The 13,014-nt window shown below is 35.5% G+C and overlaps 1 protein-coding gene across 4 annotated transcripts in view; it reads left to right on the forward strand.

Moving 5' to 3' along the window:
* Positions 1-12,762, forward strand: part of LOC129717684 (uncharacterized) — an 84,650-nt gene extending 71,888 nt beyond the window's left edge. For all 4 annotated transcript variants that reach the window (XM_055667772.1, XM_055667773.1, XM_055667771.1 and 1 more), the window contains 2 exons: positions 12,045-12,233; positions 12,325-12,762. In XM_055667772.1, the coding sequence (XP_055523747.1) occupies positions 12,045-12,233; positions 12,325-12,528 (393 nt within the window). In that variant the 3' untranslated portion in view covers positions 12,529-12,762. The remainder of the gene's footprint in view (positions 1-12,044; positions 12,234-12,324) is intronic.
* Positions 12,763-13,014: the final 252 nt, after the last annotated feature.

The raw sequence follows: 13,014 nt of genomic DNA on the forward strand, positions 1-13,014 counted from the left end.
TTAAAAGTGGTATAAAGAACTTTTAAACTTTCCAGGGCTAAAAGTGAACAAATCAATAAAAAATGGTATTTTTTTACTTCTGACTGCAATAATTACGAAATATAATTGTTTTTGTAAGAAATATGTTTTCTGATTTTAAATGGGTTAAGCAAAAAAAAATTCTTCCTATTTATTCAAAAACAACCAAACATTCATGCATGTATGTGGTAAGAGCAGAGTGAATATCCTCCGTTCACTTCTTACCCAGCATGAGCGCTGCGTATACCAATATTTTGCACCAAACTTATTCATTCTGCTATGTGCTGTGTTTCTGTCGCTCGCAGAAAAATAATACACCTGCTGCTTAGGGAACATTCATGAATGACGTAGCATTCGAGGGGGGAGGAAGGCGATTGCCGTTTTTTGCGATGGAATGTGACGGGAGGAAGTATGGGGGGTCAAGGCAAGCTACGCAGCAAATTTGAAGATAAAAAAATAGTTTGATTTGATCAGTTCCACAAAAAATGTCCTAGTTTCAATTTTTTTTTCTTAAATTGTCATTTTTGATTTAGCTGAAACTTTGCACAGACGTTTCTATGTGTTGAATTTTTAGGAACACGACTCATTTTTGAGAAGCTATAGAAAATGCTATTTTGGGAAGGTGTTGATGATTACAAATATTTTTAGGGCCAAAACAGTTTGTTTGATCGGTACGAAGTCTTCGGCAAAGTTGTAGATAACAATTTAGTCTTTACAAAAAAATATACACTCTAAAACATATTATATTTTTTTTGTGAAAAAAAGTTAAAATAAAAATTAAAAATAATTATCTAAAAAACTCCATTTATTGAAAATCAATTTTTTTTATGAAAACTAGAAAAGATTACCTAAACAATGAAACCGGTCCGGTCAAGGAGAAAAAAAAAATTTTTTTTTTGAAATTTTTTTTTTATTATGTAACTTTGTGGCGAAAAACTTCTTATGCATGCTCCCTTACACCACAGCTGAGCGAAACAAGAGTGATAAATCTGCTGGGAATACACAAAAGTACTGTGTGCTGAGATACATTTGATAACATTCGAAGAGCAAACATGCGGCTGGGTTGATTTTTTTCTGTTTCGAGATACAAAATAAATAACGCAATTGACTTTCCTTCCTAGATATTCCCCTCATTTGAAATTTATTTTTCCGTATAGAAAGATCGCATCAATGTATTACCTCTCTGGAGAGATATTTCAGATTCCACCGCGGTGTTTTTTGCATGCTCCTCAGACACCCACGATTCGCTGCTCTCCTCAAACAACTGCGTTGCTTTGGCAGCGGCCTGCCGATCTGTAGTATTAAACGAAAAATAGACAAAGAGAAACAGTCCACAAGAAACGAGAATGAAAAAAAATTATACCCTGAGGTCCAGCAAGGATAAATCTCTAAAATAGAAACAAAAATAGAAAATGGAGAAACAGGAAACGAGAAGCGAGGAACGAGAATCAAGAGATGAGAATTTAGGATTTTGAAACGATTAAAAGAAACAAAAATTGAAAATGTAGGAGCGAGAATCAAGGAGCGTGAAACAGGAATTAAGATTCGGGAAAGGACGAATATAAATCGACGAATGGGACTCGCTTTCAAAGAATGAACAAACGAGAAACAAGAATCGAGAAATGGGACCTGAGAATCAGAAAATATGAATCAGGAAACGAGAATTAGTAAACTTTAGAAATGTCATAAATGGCAAATATATGAATGTCATAAATTTTATAAATGTTAAAAGGTTAAGAATAAATATTATTGTTATGAACAATTATAAGAAACGATCATGGCTGCCTAATACTTGGTTATATATGCGATAACTAATTTAAAAAACTGTGTATTTTTTTCAAATTTTGCATCATACTTTTACTCAAGTACATAAAAAACTTATATTGCAGAGAAGAACGAAATTATTCAATATGTATCAAAAACATTTTTTAAACAAAATTGATTGAGGTCAACTCACAGCATTATCACAGAAAAAAACGTGAATTTCAGCGAAATTTCACAAAAACTCATATGTCTCTTAAATTTGGAGAAATAAAAATTTTGTGTCATCTGCGATGTTTTATAAAATTTATTGATCAGTAGCTTTGTCAGAAACCACAAAGTTCTAGTGTCTGAAAGAAAAAAAGATGGCATCACAGCGGCACTTCAAATCGCCAATCAGATTAAGCATTGAAATTGAAGTTCTCGTTATCGGAGTTAAGTCGCTATACGAAGTGTGAGAGGAGCAATCTCTCAGTTACAAAAATAACACAAGACAGTGTGTATGATTGATCGAGGTGTACTTAGAACGGGACACAATAGTAGCGGGTGATCGATATTTTTTCTAGGTCTTAGTCACACCGTCTGTCATTGTTCATTTTTCGCATCCTCGTAAAATTACATACATTTGACCTATGCCTTAATATAGAAATGGTTTTACCTGCAAATACTTACGGTTTTTGTGGATATCTGTTAGTAAAAAAGTGCTTTGTTCTAATTGGAATCTTCAATAACTAAAGAGTTGAAAGAGATAAAAATAAACTTTTCTCTGGAAAATTGTGTATTTTGTTATGGCAAATAACTCTCAACTTTTATCTACAAAAGTATGCAGATAGAAGTACGATGTCATCGGCAAAGTTGTTTCTCATAAAAGGTCTCACAACCTTCCCGAACAAAATGGATTTTTATATGCAAAAATGAGAAAAATAAAACTCGTTTCTCACTTTCAGGTGAATGAATCACAAAATTGCATTATCGCATTATTGAAGAGACTTCTATGAAATAGACAATGATTAATAGAACAACTTTACTGTAGGCACTATGGTTCTAAAATATTTTTTTCTGGGTCAAATAGTTTCAATCGCGATTTTGCAGGTTTGGAAACAGTGTACACTGGCTAAATATACCTTATAGGTAACTTAGAGCGAGCGGCGTCATCCCCTCAGCTTCTCATTACCGTTTCCCTGCACATGACTCAAAATCTGGTACACTGAAACAAGTGCGTGAGCATGAGTGCCTTTTATCCAGCGCCTTTTGTTTTTTTTTACAATATTGTAGAATGTTTATCCGTTTTAGTTTACTGTAATACAGCAAAAGGCTGTGCAAAGTGCCATGCCACCGATTACATGTTTTGTAGAGGAACGGGGCTGCCGTTACATCTGTCCCCACTTCAATGTGGTGTGAGTCTTCTAGAAGAGAAAGACTTACATCGGCCTATTATGCTGGCCTTTACTGCCGTTCCTATTTTAGCAATTTATCCACTTTGCTTGTTTTCGCAGCTGATATTCGATTGTTTTTTTTTTCATGTATGTAAATTGCTTTCTTTTTCCTTTTGCGTGTTTGGTTTCGTTTTCGAGGTTTTACGTAACACTGGAGCTCTCTTTTTCCCCTATTGCTGATGCAAGAAATAGTTTTGTCCTAGCATCCTAACGTATTTCTGGCGCAATTTCTGTCCCCCTCATTTTATTGTTATGGCAGAAATGTTCTCGCTTCGCAGCGATGTGTTGCTGGTTCGATCTTGAGCTGCGTAGATTTACCTTTCTTTTACTCGCCTATATTCATTCGGATCTGACCCCCTCAGTAGTACTGCACCTAACCCTTTTTTAGCCGTCGATACCTGACCACTCAGCTCACCACAACCGTCTTCTTTTTCTTTATTATCTACTAAGGGTCAGATAACTTTTTACAAAACAAAGTAATCAGATTAATTGAAAATAACATTATGATACGCATTTCCTTTCTTCTTTTATGATTTTTTTTCATTTATTTTGAAATTCCTTTTAACTTGAAATGCTTAATTGATCCATTGTTTCATTTTCTTTTTTTTTTCATATTACAAACTGTTTTCGAAACAAATTAATTTCCAATAAATGCATGGAAAAGAAATGGGGTCCTAAAGTTTTACACAGTTTTCTGATTTTCATGTATTAACTAAAATAGTGTAATTTTCTGGGCAAAACGTGATTTTAAAAAATATTTATGGTTATCCTTCGATTTTTCAATGAAGAATTAAAAACTGCTTGAAATGAGTTGATTGACAGTTCGCCCATACACTGAGGTCTTCTTTCACGCGAGTTATTTTTATGCGGTTTTTTATACGCGACTTTTTTCACGTTATTTTTTACAATAACGCGGATTATTTTTACGCGGTTTTTTTAAATAACGCAGATTATTTTTACGCGATTTGAAAGATTCCTTTTACGCTTAATTAAATAAGTTTAGTATAAATAAATCCAATAAAGCAAAAGATCAATCGTATGGTTCATGACAATAGGATATTCTGTTTTATTAATCTGAATAATGCATATTTTTGATAAATTTGCTGTTATTATCAAATAGTGGTGGGCACCGCTAACCGAAAATTTAGCGACGCTAATTGCTAAGTTGCTAACCGGATAGTTCAGCTCGATAATCGCTAAACGCTAACCGCTAAACCCACATTAGCGGAATTTTCGCTAATCGCTAATCGCTAACTTATTAATATGTAAATAGTCATATCGCTATATTTATTGCTCGTGTTTTGTAAGATTTGGACCACTTTGATCTTTTGTGGTAAAACAAACGAAAACAAATACTTTTAAGAGCTATTTACAATAACTGGTTCACAATACGGTGTTCATACTTGATTTTGAAAAACAAGGAGTAACAAAAGTTATTCAGCTTGCATAAAAAATAAATACCTTGGAATATTTCATAAAAATTTAATTATTATCTGAATCGAAAAGGTAAAACCAAAGTTGTCATAACTTCAAGTCGAAATACAAAAGTTCTTGGTTGCCGAAAATTCTATCTAGACCTTGAGCTTATTCTGAAAAATGCTCCTGTGGCTTGTACGATAACTGGAACTCCATTCTAGGGTGAAAAGACTGAATTGCACTTGTGTCGTAAAGAAAGGAACTCTAGACAACTGAGACGATTGAACGTTGTTTGAATGAAATATTCATTCCAAAAGTAACTTTCGCAGTAAAGTATGTTCATCTTTCGAAGCAATTTACGTACGCCATCAGTAATTCACAGTTTTTATAAATAGTTATATCGTCGCTTCTCTACAAAACTTAGCGAATTAGCGATTAGCGTTTCCAAGGCCAAAATTTTAGCGATAGTAACAGTTTCGCTAACCAGCTTAAAAATTAGCGAAATCGCTAAACCGCTAACTGAATATAAGCATCGCTAATTGGCGATTAGCGAATTAGCGGAATGGTGCCCACCACTGTTATCAAATAATAGTCAATTTCCGTTGATTCGGGATTATGGAACAAAAGTATATTAATAATTTTATAATGATACGAGTCAGGGTCGTTGCGATTAATGAACAAAAGCTTAAACGTGTGGCAAAATTATTAGAAAAAAGTTATTATCATTTTCTTAAAAGAATTTTCATTTTAAAAGCAATATAAACGCATTTTGTGTGTTTCGTTACCATTTTTATATCATTTTTAAGTTTATATTTACTTACGTGCCATTATTTTTAATCGGATCTCCTTATTGAATTGAGTTTTTAACGCGACTTTTTAAAATTACGCGGATTTTTTAAACGCAGTACAACCAACCGCGTAAAAAAAGACCCCAGTGTATACCGTACATGGGCAAATATAACACTGATCAACACAGGTTTTACCTTAGAGCTTAAACTGGAGAAAAATGCAAGATTATAACTATTTAACCATTCCTGTGAGTTTTGGTGTCCCTAGTCATTTCAGTTACACGACAAACGCGCTCACCCACTTCAACGCGAACGTTAATCGTGCGCCTCCTTTCACTGTTGAATCGATGGAGACGCCAGTACATTGTTTCAGGGAACGATCTTAGGGGGAAACTTTCACGTTGAGCTCGATAGTAATATTCTAGAGAAAAACTTAATTCTACAAAGCTACGCAAAATACCGGAACATCGTTTAACTCTATCTTAAAAGATAAAAAAGTTAAATGCTGGATTTCATCAAAAATTTGGGTCCCCTCGATGATTACAGTGATTACAGGGAAATGTGCGCTCCATTATATGTAACAATTTACTAGAAAACAAGTTTTTCACTAGACTATTACTATCGAGCTTTAGATCTAAATTTCTCCCTGAGCTCGTTCCCTTGAACGTTGTACTTGGCGTCTCCATCGATTCAACAGTGAAGGGGGCGCACGATCAACGTTCGCGTTGGAGTGGGTGGGATCTTTTGTTGCGTATCTGAAATGGCTAAAGGCATCAAAACTCACAGGAATGAGTAAATAGCTATAATCTTACATTTCTCTCAGTTTGAGCTTTGGGGACGCATTTTAAACCGTCGAACCTTTGTATTTTTATGCTGCCTTTTAACTTGTCTTCAGGCCAGTTTTCCTCTTTTTTACCGATTGCAATACATTGTGCTTTGTCAGGCCACTCCCATAAATTTGAATCTCTCTGGATGGATTCGCAAAAAAAAACTTTACCTAATGAAATAACAAGCAAAAATAACTTTTTTTTTGTCTCATTCAATACATTACTTTGTCTAATGCTTTTCTTGTTTATTTTTTGAATATTTAAGTTTTGCCTTTCTCCTGGAAAGGTATAGCAATCACCTGCAAAACCGAAAGTATAAAAGTGCTCCAAAGGGCCGAATGGCATTTATCACTCGACCCAGCTCGACGAGCTGAGCATTTTCTGTATGTATGTGTGTGTGTATGTGTGTGTATGTGTGTGTATGTGTGTGTATGTGCAGATTTTCATTCTCACTCACTTTTCTCAGAGATGGCTGGACCGATTTTCATGAAATTAATTGCAAATGAAAGGTCTCATTGTCCCATAAGACCCTATTAAATTTCATTGTAATCGGATTTTTAGTTCAGAGGTTATGTTTCAAAATGTGAAAATCATTAAACATCATTATCTCGAAAACTACACAACCGATTTGAACAAAATTGATTTCAAATGAACGGGCTACCTGAAAAACCCTTAACTTTTGAATTTCATAAAGATTGAACTTGTGGTTCAAAAGTTATGACAAGAAACGTGTTTTGAAGACTACTTAATCTCATTCATGTTTCTCAGAGATGGCTGTACCGATTTTCATAAAATCAGTGCCTAATGGAAGGTCTAAATGCCCCATAAAACGCTATTGATTTGTTTTGCAGTCGGACTATTACTTTGCCTGTTATGTATAAAAATGTGAAATCCAGCTATGAAAAGGAACATATTCCAAAGACTACTTAAACTCACTCACTTTTCTCAGAGATGGCTGACCCGATTTCCACAAAATTAGTGTCAAATGAATGGTCTAGCTGCCTCAGAAGACCCTATTGAATTTTACTGTAATCGAACTGTAACTTCACTTGTAATGTGCCGACTTGTGAAAATCACGAAACTTCATTATCTCAGTAACTACGCAACCGATTTGATCAATATTATCATGAGATGAGCCGGCTAGTTAAGGGTTAACTGATGAATTATGATTGAACACGTGGTTTCAAAGTTTGGTTGCCTTATACGTTCCCATTTCATTTGATTATAACTGAACTTAAGCCACCGTTATGTATTAAATTGTGAATAAAACAATGAAAGTCTATTATTTCACATGACTTATTTGAACATAAGTAGTGTCATACGAACGAGTCATCTCTCAAACTTACAAATAACAAACTTCATAACAATTCGATATGTGGCTCAAAAGTTATGGAAAGAAAAAAAATTCAAAGGCTATTTAAAACTATACCTGCTTTGATTGATGTATTTATGTGGCCTCAACATAATTTAACTGTGGTTTTGTACTATTTGAACGTTCCAAAGTAATTGATTCCTTGCGATGTGTTTAAAGTCTACAAAAGCACGACGAATCGGCCATAGGATATGATCAAAGTCAAAAGACAAATCGTTTGGTTTATCGGTTTTATTGGGTTTATCGAAATGACAACATCCTCGACTTTTGGCTTCTGTGCATCGCCCTAATTCTGAACATATTCATATTGGGTGGTATTCGGTCATTTTCAGCAAATTTTCTGGTATTAATCTAACACCGGAAATACCCATATTGTGAGGTATTTAGTTATTTTGGTTGTTTTCCAGAAACTAACAGTGGTCGTCTTTAAATTCAAAATGGTGTCAAGGGTCAATGTTTGGTTTCTATGCATCATCTCGATTACGGAAATATCCATGTTGAGTATTATTTGGTCGTTTTCGACTGTTTCCTCTAAGTTGCCATTTAGCGATTCAATTGGTCAATTGTTAGCTCATTGCATAATTCTGGTTCCAGAGATACTTATATTGGATGGTATTTGGTTATTTTAGGCTGATTTTCACAAACCGGAAGTCGCCATCTTGGATTTCAAAATGGTATTTAATATAATTTCTGGTTTCTGAGCGTCATTCTGGTTGAAGAACACCCATATTGGGTGTAATTTGATCATTTTCGATTCCAGCTGCTGTGTATCATTCTAGATCCGGAGATACTCATGTTAGACGGAAATCGGCCATTTTTGGCTGTTTTCCAGAAACCACAAGTTGCCATCCTACAATTCATATTGGTGTCTGAAGTTGATTTGTGGCTCCAGTGCGTCATTATGATTCCGAAAATACCCATATTGGGTGGTATTTGGTCGTTTGCCGTTGGTTTTCCGTAACCGGAAGTCGCCATATTAGAATTCAAAATGGTATCTGTGGTTGAATTTAGCTCCTGTGTATCTTTCTTGTGGTCCCCGTGGCTCTGTGGTTAGCGATGTCGAGGATCTTTTTGAACTGGAAATTTTCTCGACTCAGCACTGGGGCACGGTGTTCGTTGTACTTATCCTACACATGCAAAATGTGCCAAAAACAATATCCAAAATGTTGCCTGAGGTCGATTATGGAACATATTTGTTACCACTAAAAACATTCACCTGCCAAATATGGTTGATTAGTTCGCGAGATGTGCAAAAATTTGTGCAGAAACATGTGTTTCCATAAGAGGGAGGGGCGTCGAACCATTATGGACATATTTATTACCCTTTAAAACATCCACATGCCAAATTCGGTTTCATTTGCTTGGTTTGATCTTGAGTTGTGCAGAAATGTATGTTTCATTTGTATTGGACCCCTCCTTTCCAAAGAGGGAGGGGTCTCAAACTATCATAGGAACCTTTATCGGGACCAAAAACCCCTGCATACAAATTTTCACGTCGATCGGTTCGGTAGTTTTCGAGCCTATATGGATCAAACAGACAGACAGACCGGACTACATTTTTATATGTATAGATTACCACATCAATATTTTAGAACCTAAAGAGTGACATACATTCATTGGATTGAAGCATTCATGTAAATCTATTTTTACAAATAAAAGCTTGAATGAGAAAAGCTGGGTCTGACCGCTAGGTGGATTAATTGAGGTTTTTTGAATATCTTTGAACTCTTTCTCTCTCAATGTTCGTTGGCACACTTAAAAAAAACACTCAGAAAAAGAAGCAGGAATGAAAAAAATACTACAAGACATACAGCCTTAGGGTTGTATGAAATGGTGACGTGGAACTAAACACTGTTATTAGGGAATTCTGTGTTACAAAATATACAGAGTCTGCGGACAGAATCAATGTGTTTGCTCAGCGACTGTACGTTGTTTTATTTCAGCCTCCCCTGGAAATCAATTTTTTTAAATATATTCAACAACACTCGAAAGAATATCGTTTGTATCTGACGATATTATGCATGTATGTAGTGTTTTTTTGTGCAAACAACATGTATTTGACAAGGCACAAGCATATCATGCTTGTTGAAGAAGCACCAAGAATTTCTCGTAATGCGTCAAAGTCAGAATTAACTCTATATCCTTAAAAACCAAATCCAATAATACTAACGTTATTATAATGGTTTTGTCTTATTTAACTCTGATTGAATCAAATCTATAATATGATTTCACTTTCAAAATAATATGGAAGCCCTTACAAAGGCTCATTAATTGGTAAATATAAGAAGATATTTTAAACAAAATAATCAACAAGTTCGAGCAAAAAATCGTAGCAATCAACAATTCCATTTTTGTTTTTTGCTCGACATTTTTTTCAATATCCTACAACTACATTCGCTGTATTACGAAGACAGCTAACAAACGTTTATTATGGTGAAGCTTAGAATAATAATATGTATCATTTAACAATTTTGAAATGTAAAAATAGATTCTGAATGAATATTGGTAAATAAACCAAAAATTCACAAGCATTAGGCTCTTACTCTTCTATAAATGTATATATTTTGGAATTAACTCCTTCGATACTATCCGGTCACGATTATTTAGTAAATATCGAAGATAAAATTAAATAAATATCCGTTGCAAAAATCTACAATTCTTGTTGAGTAATTTGCTTTTAATCACCATCAAGCATTGCAGTTTTTCTTCGATTGCACACGTATAGAAATGTACGAACAAAAGTGTACCATTGCAATACGAGTAGTACCGCTGCAGTACGAATAGAAGTGTACTGCTAAAATGTACGAATAGAAAAGTACCGCCGCAATCATAGACGACGAGAGACCTGCGGTTCTTTACTCTACTGGTACCATTGCTTTTATCGTCATGTTTTCTTTCAAGACATCAGTTTTTATAAGGATCTGAAAGCAGGTTTAGAAATTGTTCATGAATGGGGATTGTTTCAAACTTTTTGGAAAACTTTTACCTTCGAGACATCATATTAGTCTAAGCTCATGGAAGCAAAAACAAATTGACCTATTAGGACGGAGCGACTCTGCCAATTTTTATTTCCATATTGATACAGAGAATATCACAGGGAACGGATGGTGTCCATTCACGTCGTCTGTGCTAGGAATGCTCGCATGTAATTGGTTCATTTTTCGCGTAAATTTGTTATTGAAACTTTTTATCAATTTTACCGCTTAGCAATGAAATTAGAGTGATAACTAGCACATTAGACAATTGTCATACATTTTATCTATCCAACAACATATTGGTTTTTGTTATCCATCATGTGGTTATGCTGTTATTAACGTTTGAAATCTGACGCAACATTTGCCAGTTTCATTTCGAATTTTACAGAATGCATCCCAGTATAGTAAACAAAGACGTAGTCCCACGTCAATAAAACACAAGAAACGAGAAACAAAAATATAGAATCGAGAATCACGAATCGAGAATTGATAAAACTGACTTCGGAATTCAGGAGCAAAAATTGTGGAACGGGAAATGGGAAAAGCAATCCGAGAAGCGAGAAATGAAGAATCAAAACTCAAAGCAACGGGAATAGAGAGTCCAGAATGTGAAATCTAAAACAAGTTGATGAGAGACACATCTATACCGGTGTGAAAATCAAATTATATGATTGTATGAGCTAAATAATTATTGACATATAACATTTGTTGGTCAAATTTGAAGAACATGGAAATAACAAGTCAAACAGCAAATTATGTTATTATTTTGCAGAGCAAAACGATCATAAACATGTTTTTTTTTCCATTCAGGCGACTACTGAATTAAAAACTTGCAACAGCATTTTAGTCTACTTCGGCCAATTTTTATGATATTTGGTATATCTTCACACGAAACTAAACATCCCCGAGTTTCAAATATGTCCGGGAATTTAAATCAGAATTAATAAATCACAAGTTTGTAAAAAGACATATAACAATTATTTACGAATTATTTCGAAAATTAATTTATAGTTCTCACCAATGGCCAATGGATGACTATAAAATAAAAATATCGTTACCTAATTGTAAACGTTTTTCGAAACGATACTCGTATTAAGTTAATTTGAAATTAAATTCAACGCAAACTAAGTAATCAAAATGTGAGAAATAAATGTTGATCATAGCCCAAAACATGATTTATTTTATGCAACTAGATATCTTTGTGCTCTTAACCCTCTAGTGCCCAGTGCCGTCTTTAGACGGTCTTTCGTTAAACTTTCACCTCTAAAAAGCTTCTATAAATACCTAAAAAATGTTTAATAAGTTCCATAGTGATTTTTTCGAAGTCCATCTTAAAATTAACTTGGGCACTAGAGGGTTAAGGTTATGAATTCACAAACATTTTTACCTACTCCAGTGTTACTTAATACTACAGAAAGCTAAGTACCATTCCTACATTTTTTTACTTTCAGGCCAGCAACCAGGCAAAGCAGGCCCTTAAAGACGCCATCCATCCGACGCGGCCGCCTGTACTCTCTACCACCGATGACACACCAGACTTCAATCGGATGAAAGTATCACTACAGGTGCCAGACGCCCTCTTTGGTAGCACATTCACGCTGGTAACGAGTATTTCCACGCGTATTGGTAACCTAATAATGGTAAGCTCTTTCGTCGTGCAGCTTAAACCACCTTGGTGCTGCCATCTATAAAGCTTTAAGTTATTACACCGTTTTTCTCTTCGTTCAACAGAGTACCGCTCGTCGCACCGGTGAAATACTCTGGGTTATTCAACCGTTGGTGGGTAAAAATCTGACCATCGAGATTCCAACGACAACCACGACGACACCACGAACCACCACGAGACGGACCACGACAACGACGGCAGCGGCAACAACGTCTGCGGCGGCCACCAGCGCCAGCACCAGCAATCCGGATCGGCTCAACGAAGTTTAAGCCAACAACTAAAAAACTATGGCCGCCTGCCCGCAAAGCAGGCAAACCTTCCTAGCGTAAAGCGCATCTTATTTATTCACCCTAAATTTCGACACAATAGACTTAATCAATCACTGCCACTAGTTAGGCCGGATAGAAGATATCGCTTATTAGTTCAAAATTGCTCATAATAGATTTCACAGCACTGGGGAAAATGACTATTAGCTTATAGCAAGCAATAAAGAAACGTTTGGATTGTGGGTCTTTAAGGTGTTTTTTCTTCTTTCGTGTCTGTCCTTCTTGCGGTGCGTAATCCACGCGGGTCGATGAATATTTGCTTGGCTCAGGTTGACCCAGGCGCGAATCGTTCTACAGAAACGTGATTGAAATTAACAATTGTGACGATCGGCGGTGATGGTGCTGCAGCAGCAGCAGCAGCGATTGTCCAGTCAACGCCAACGTCAAGGCCGCATAGCATGCATTCTCAATGTCGGCTTTGCAAAACCG

Source organism: Wyeomyia smithii, chromosome 1 (assembly GCF_029784165.1).
Source record: "Wyeomyia smithii strain HCP4-BCI-WySm-NY-G18 chromosome 1, ASM2978416v1, whole genome shotgun sequence".
Classification (NCBI taxonomy): Eukaryota; Metazoa; Arthropoda; class Insecta; order Diptera; family Culicidae; genus Wyeomyia; species Wyeomyia smithii.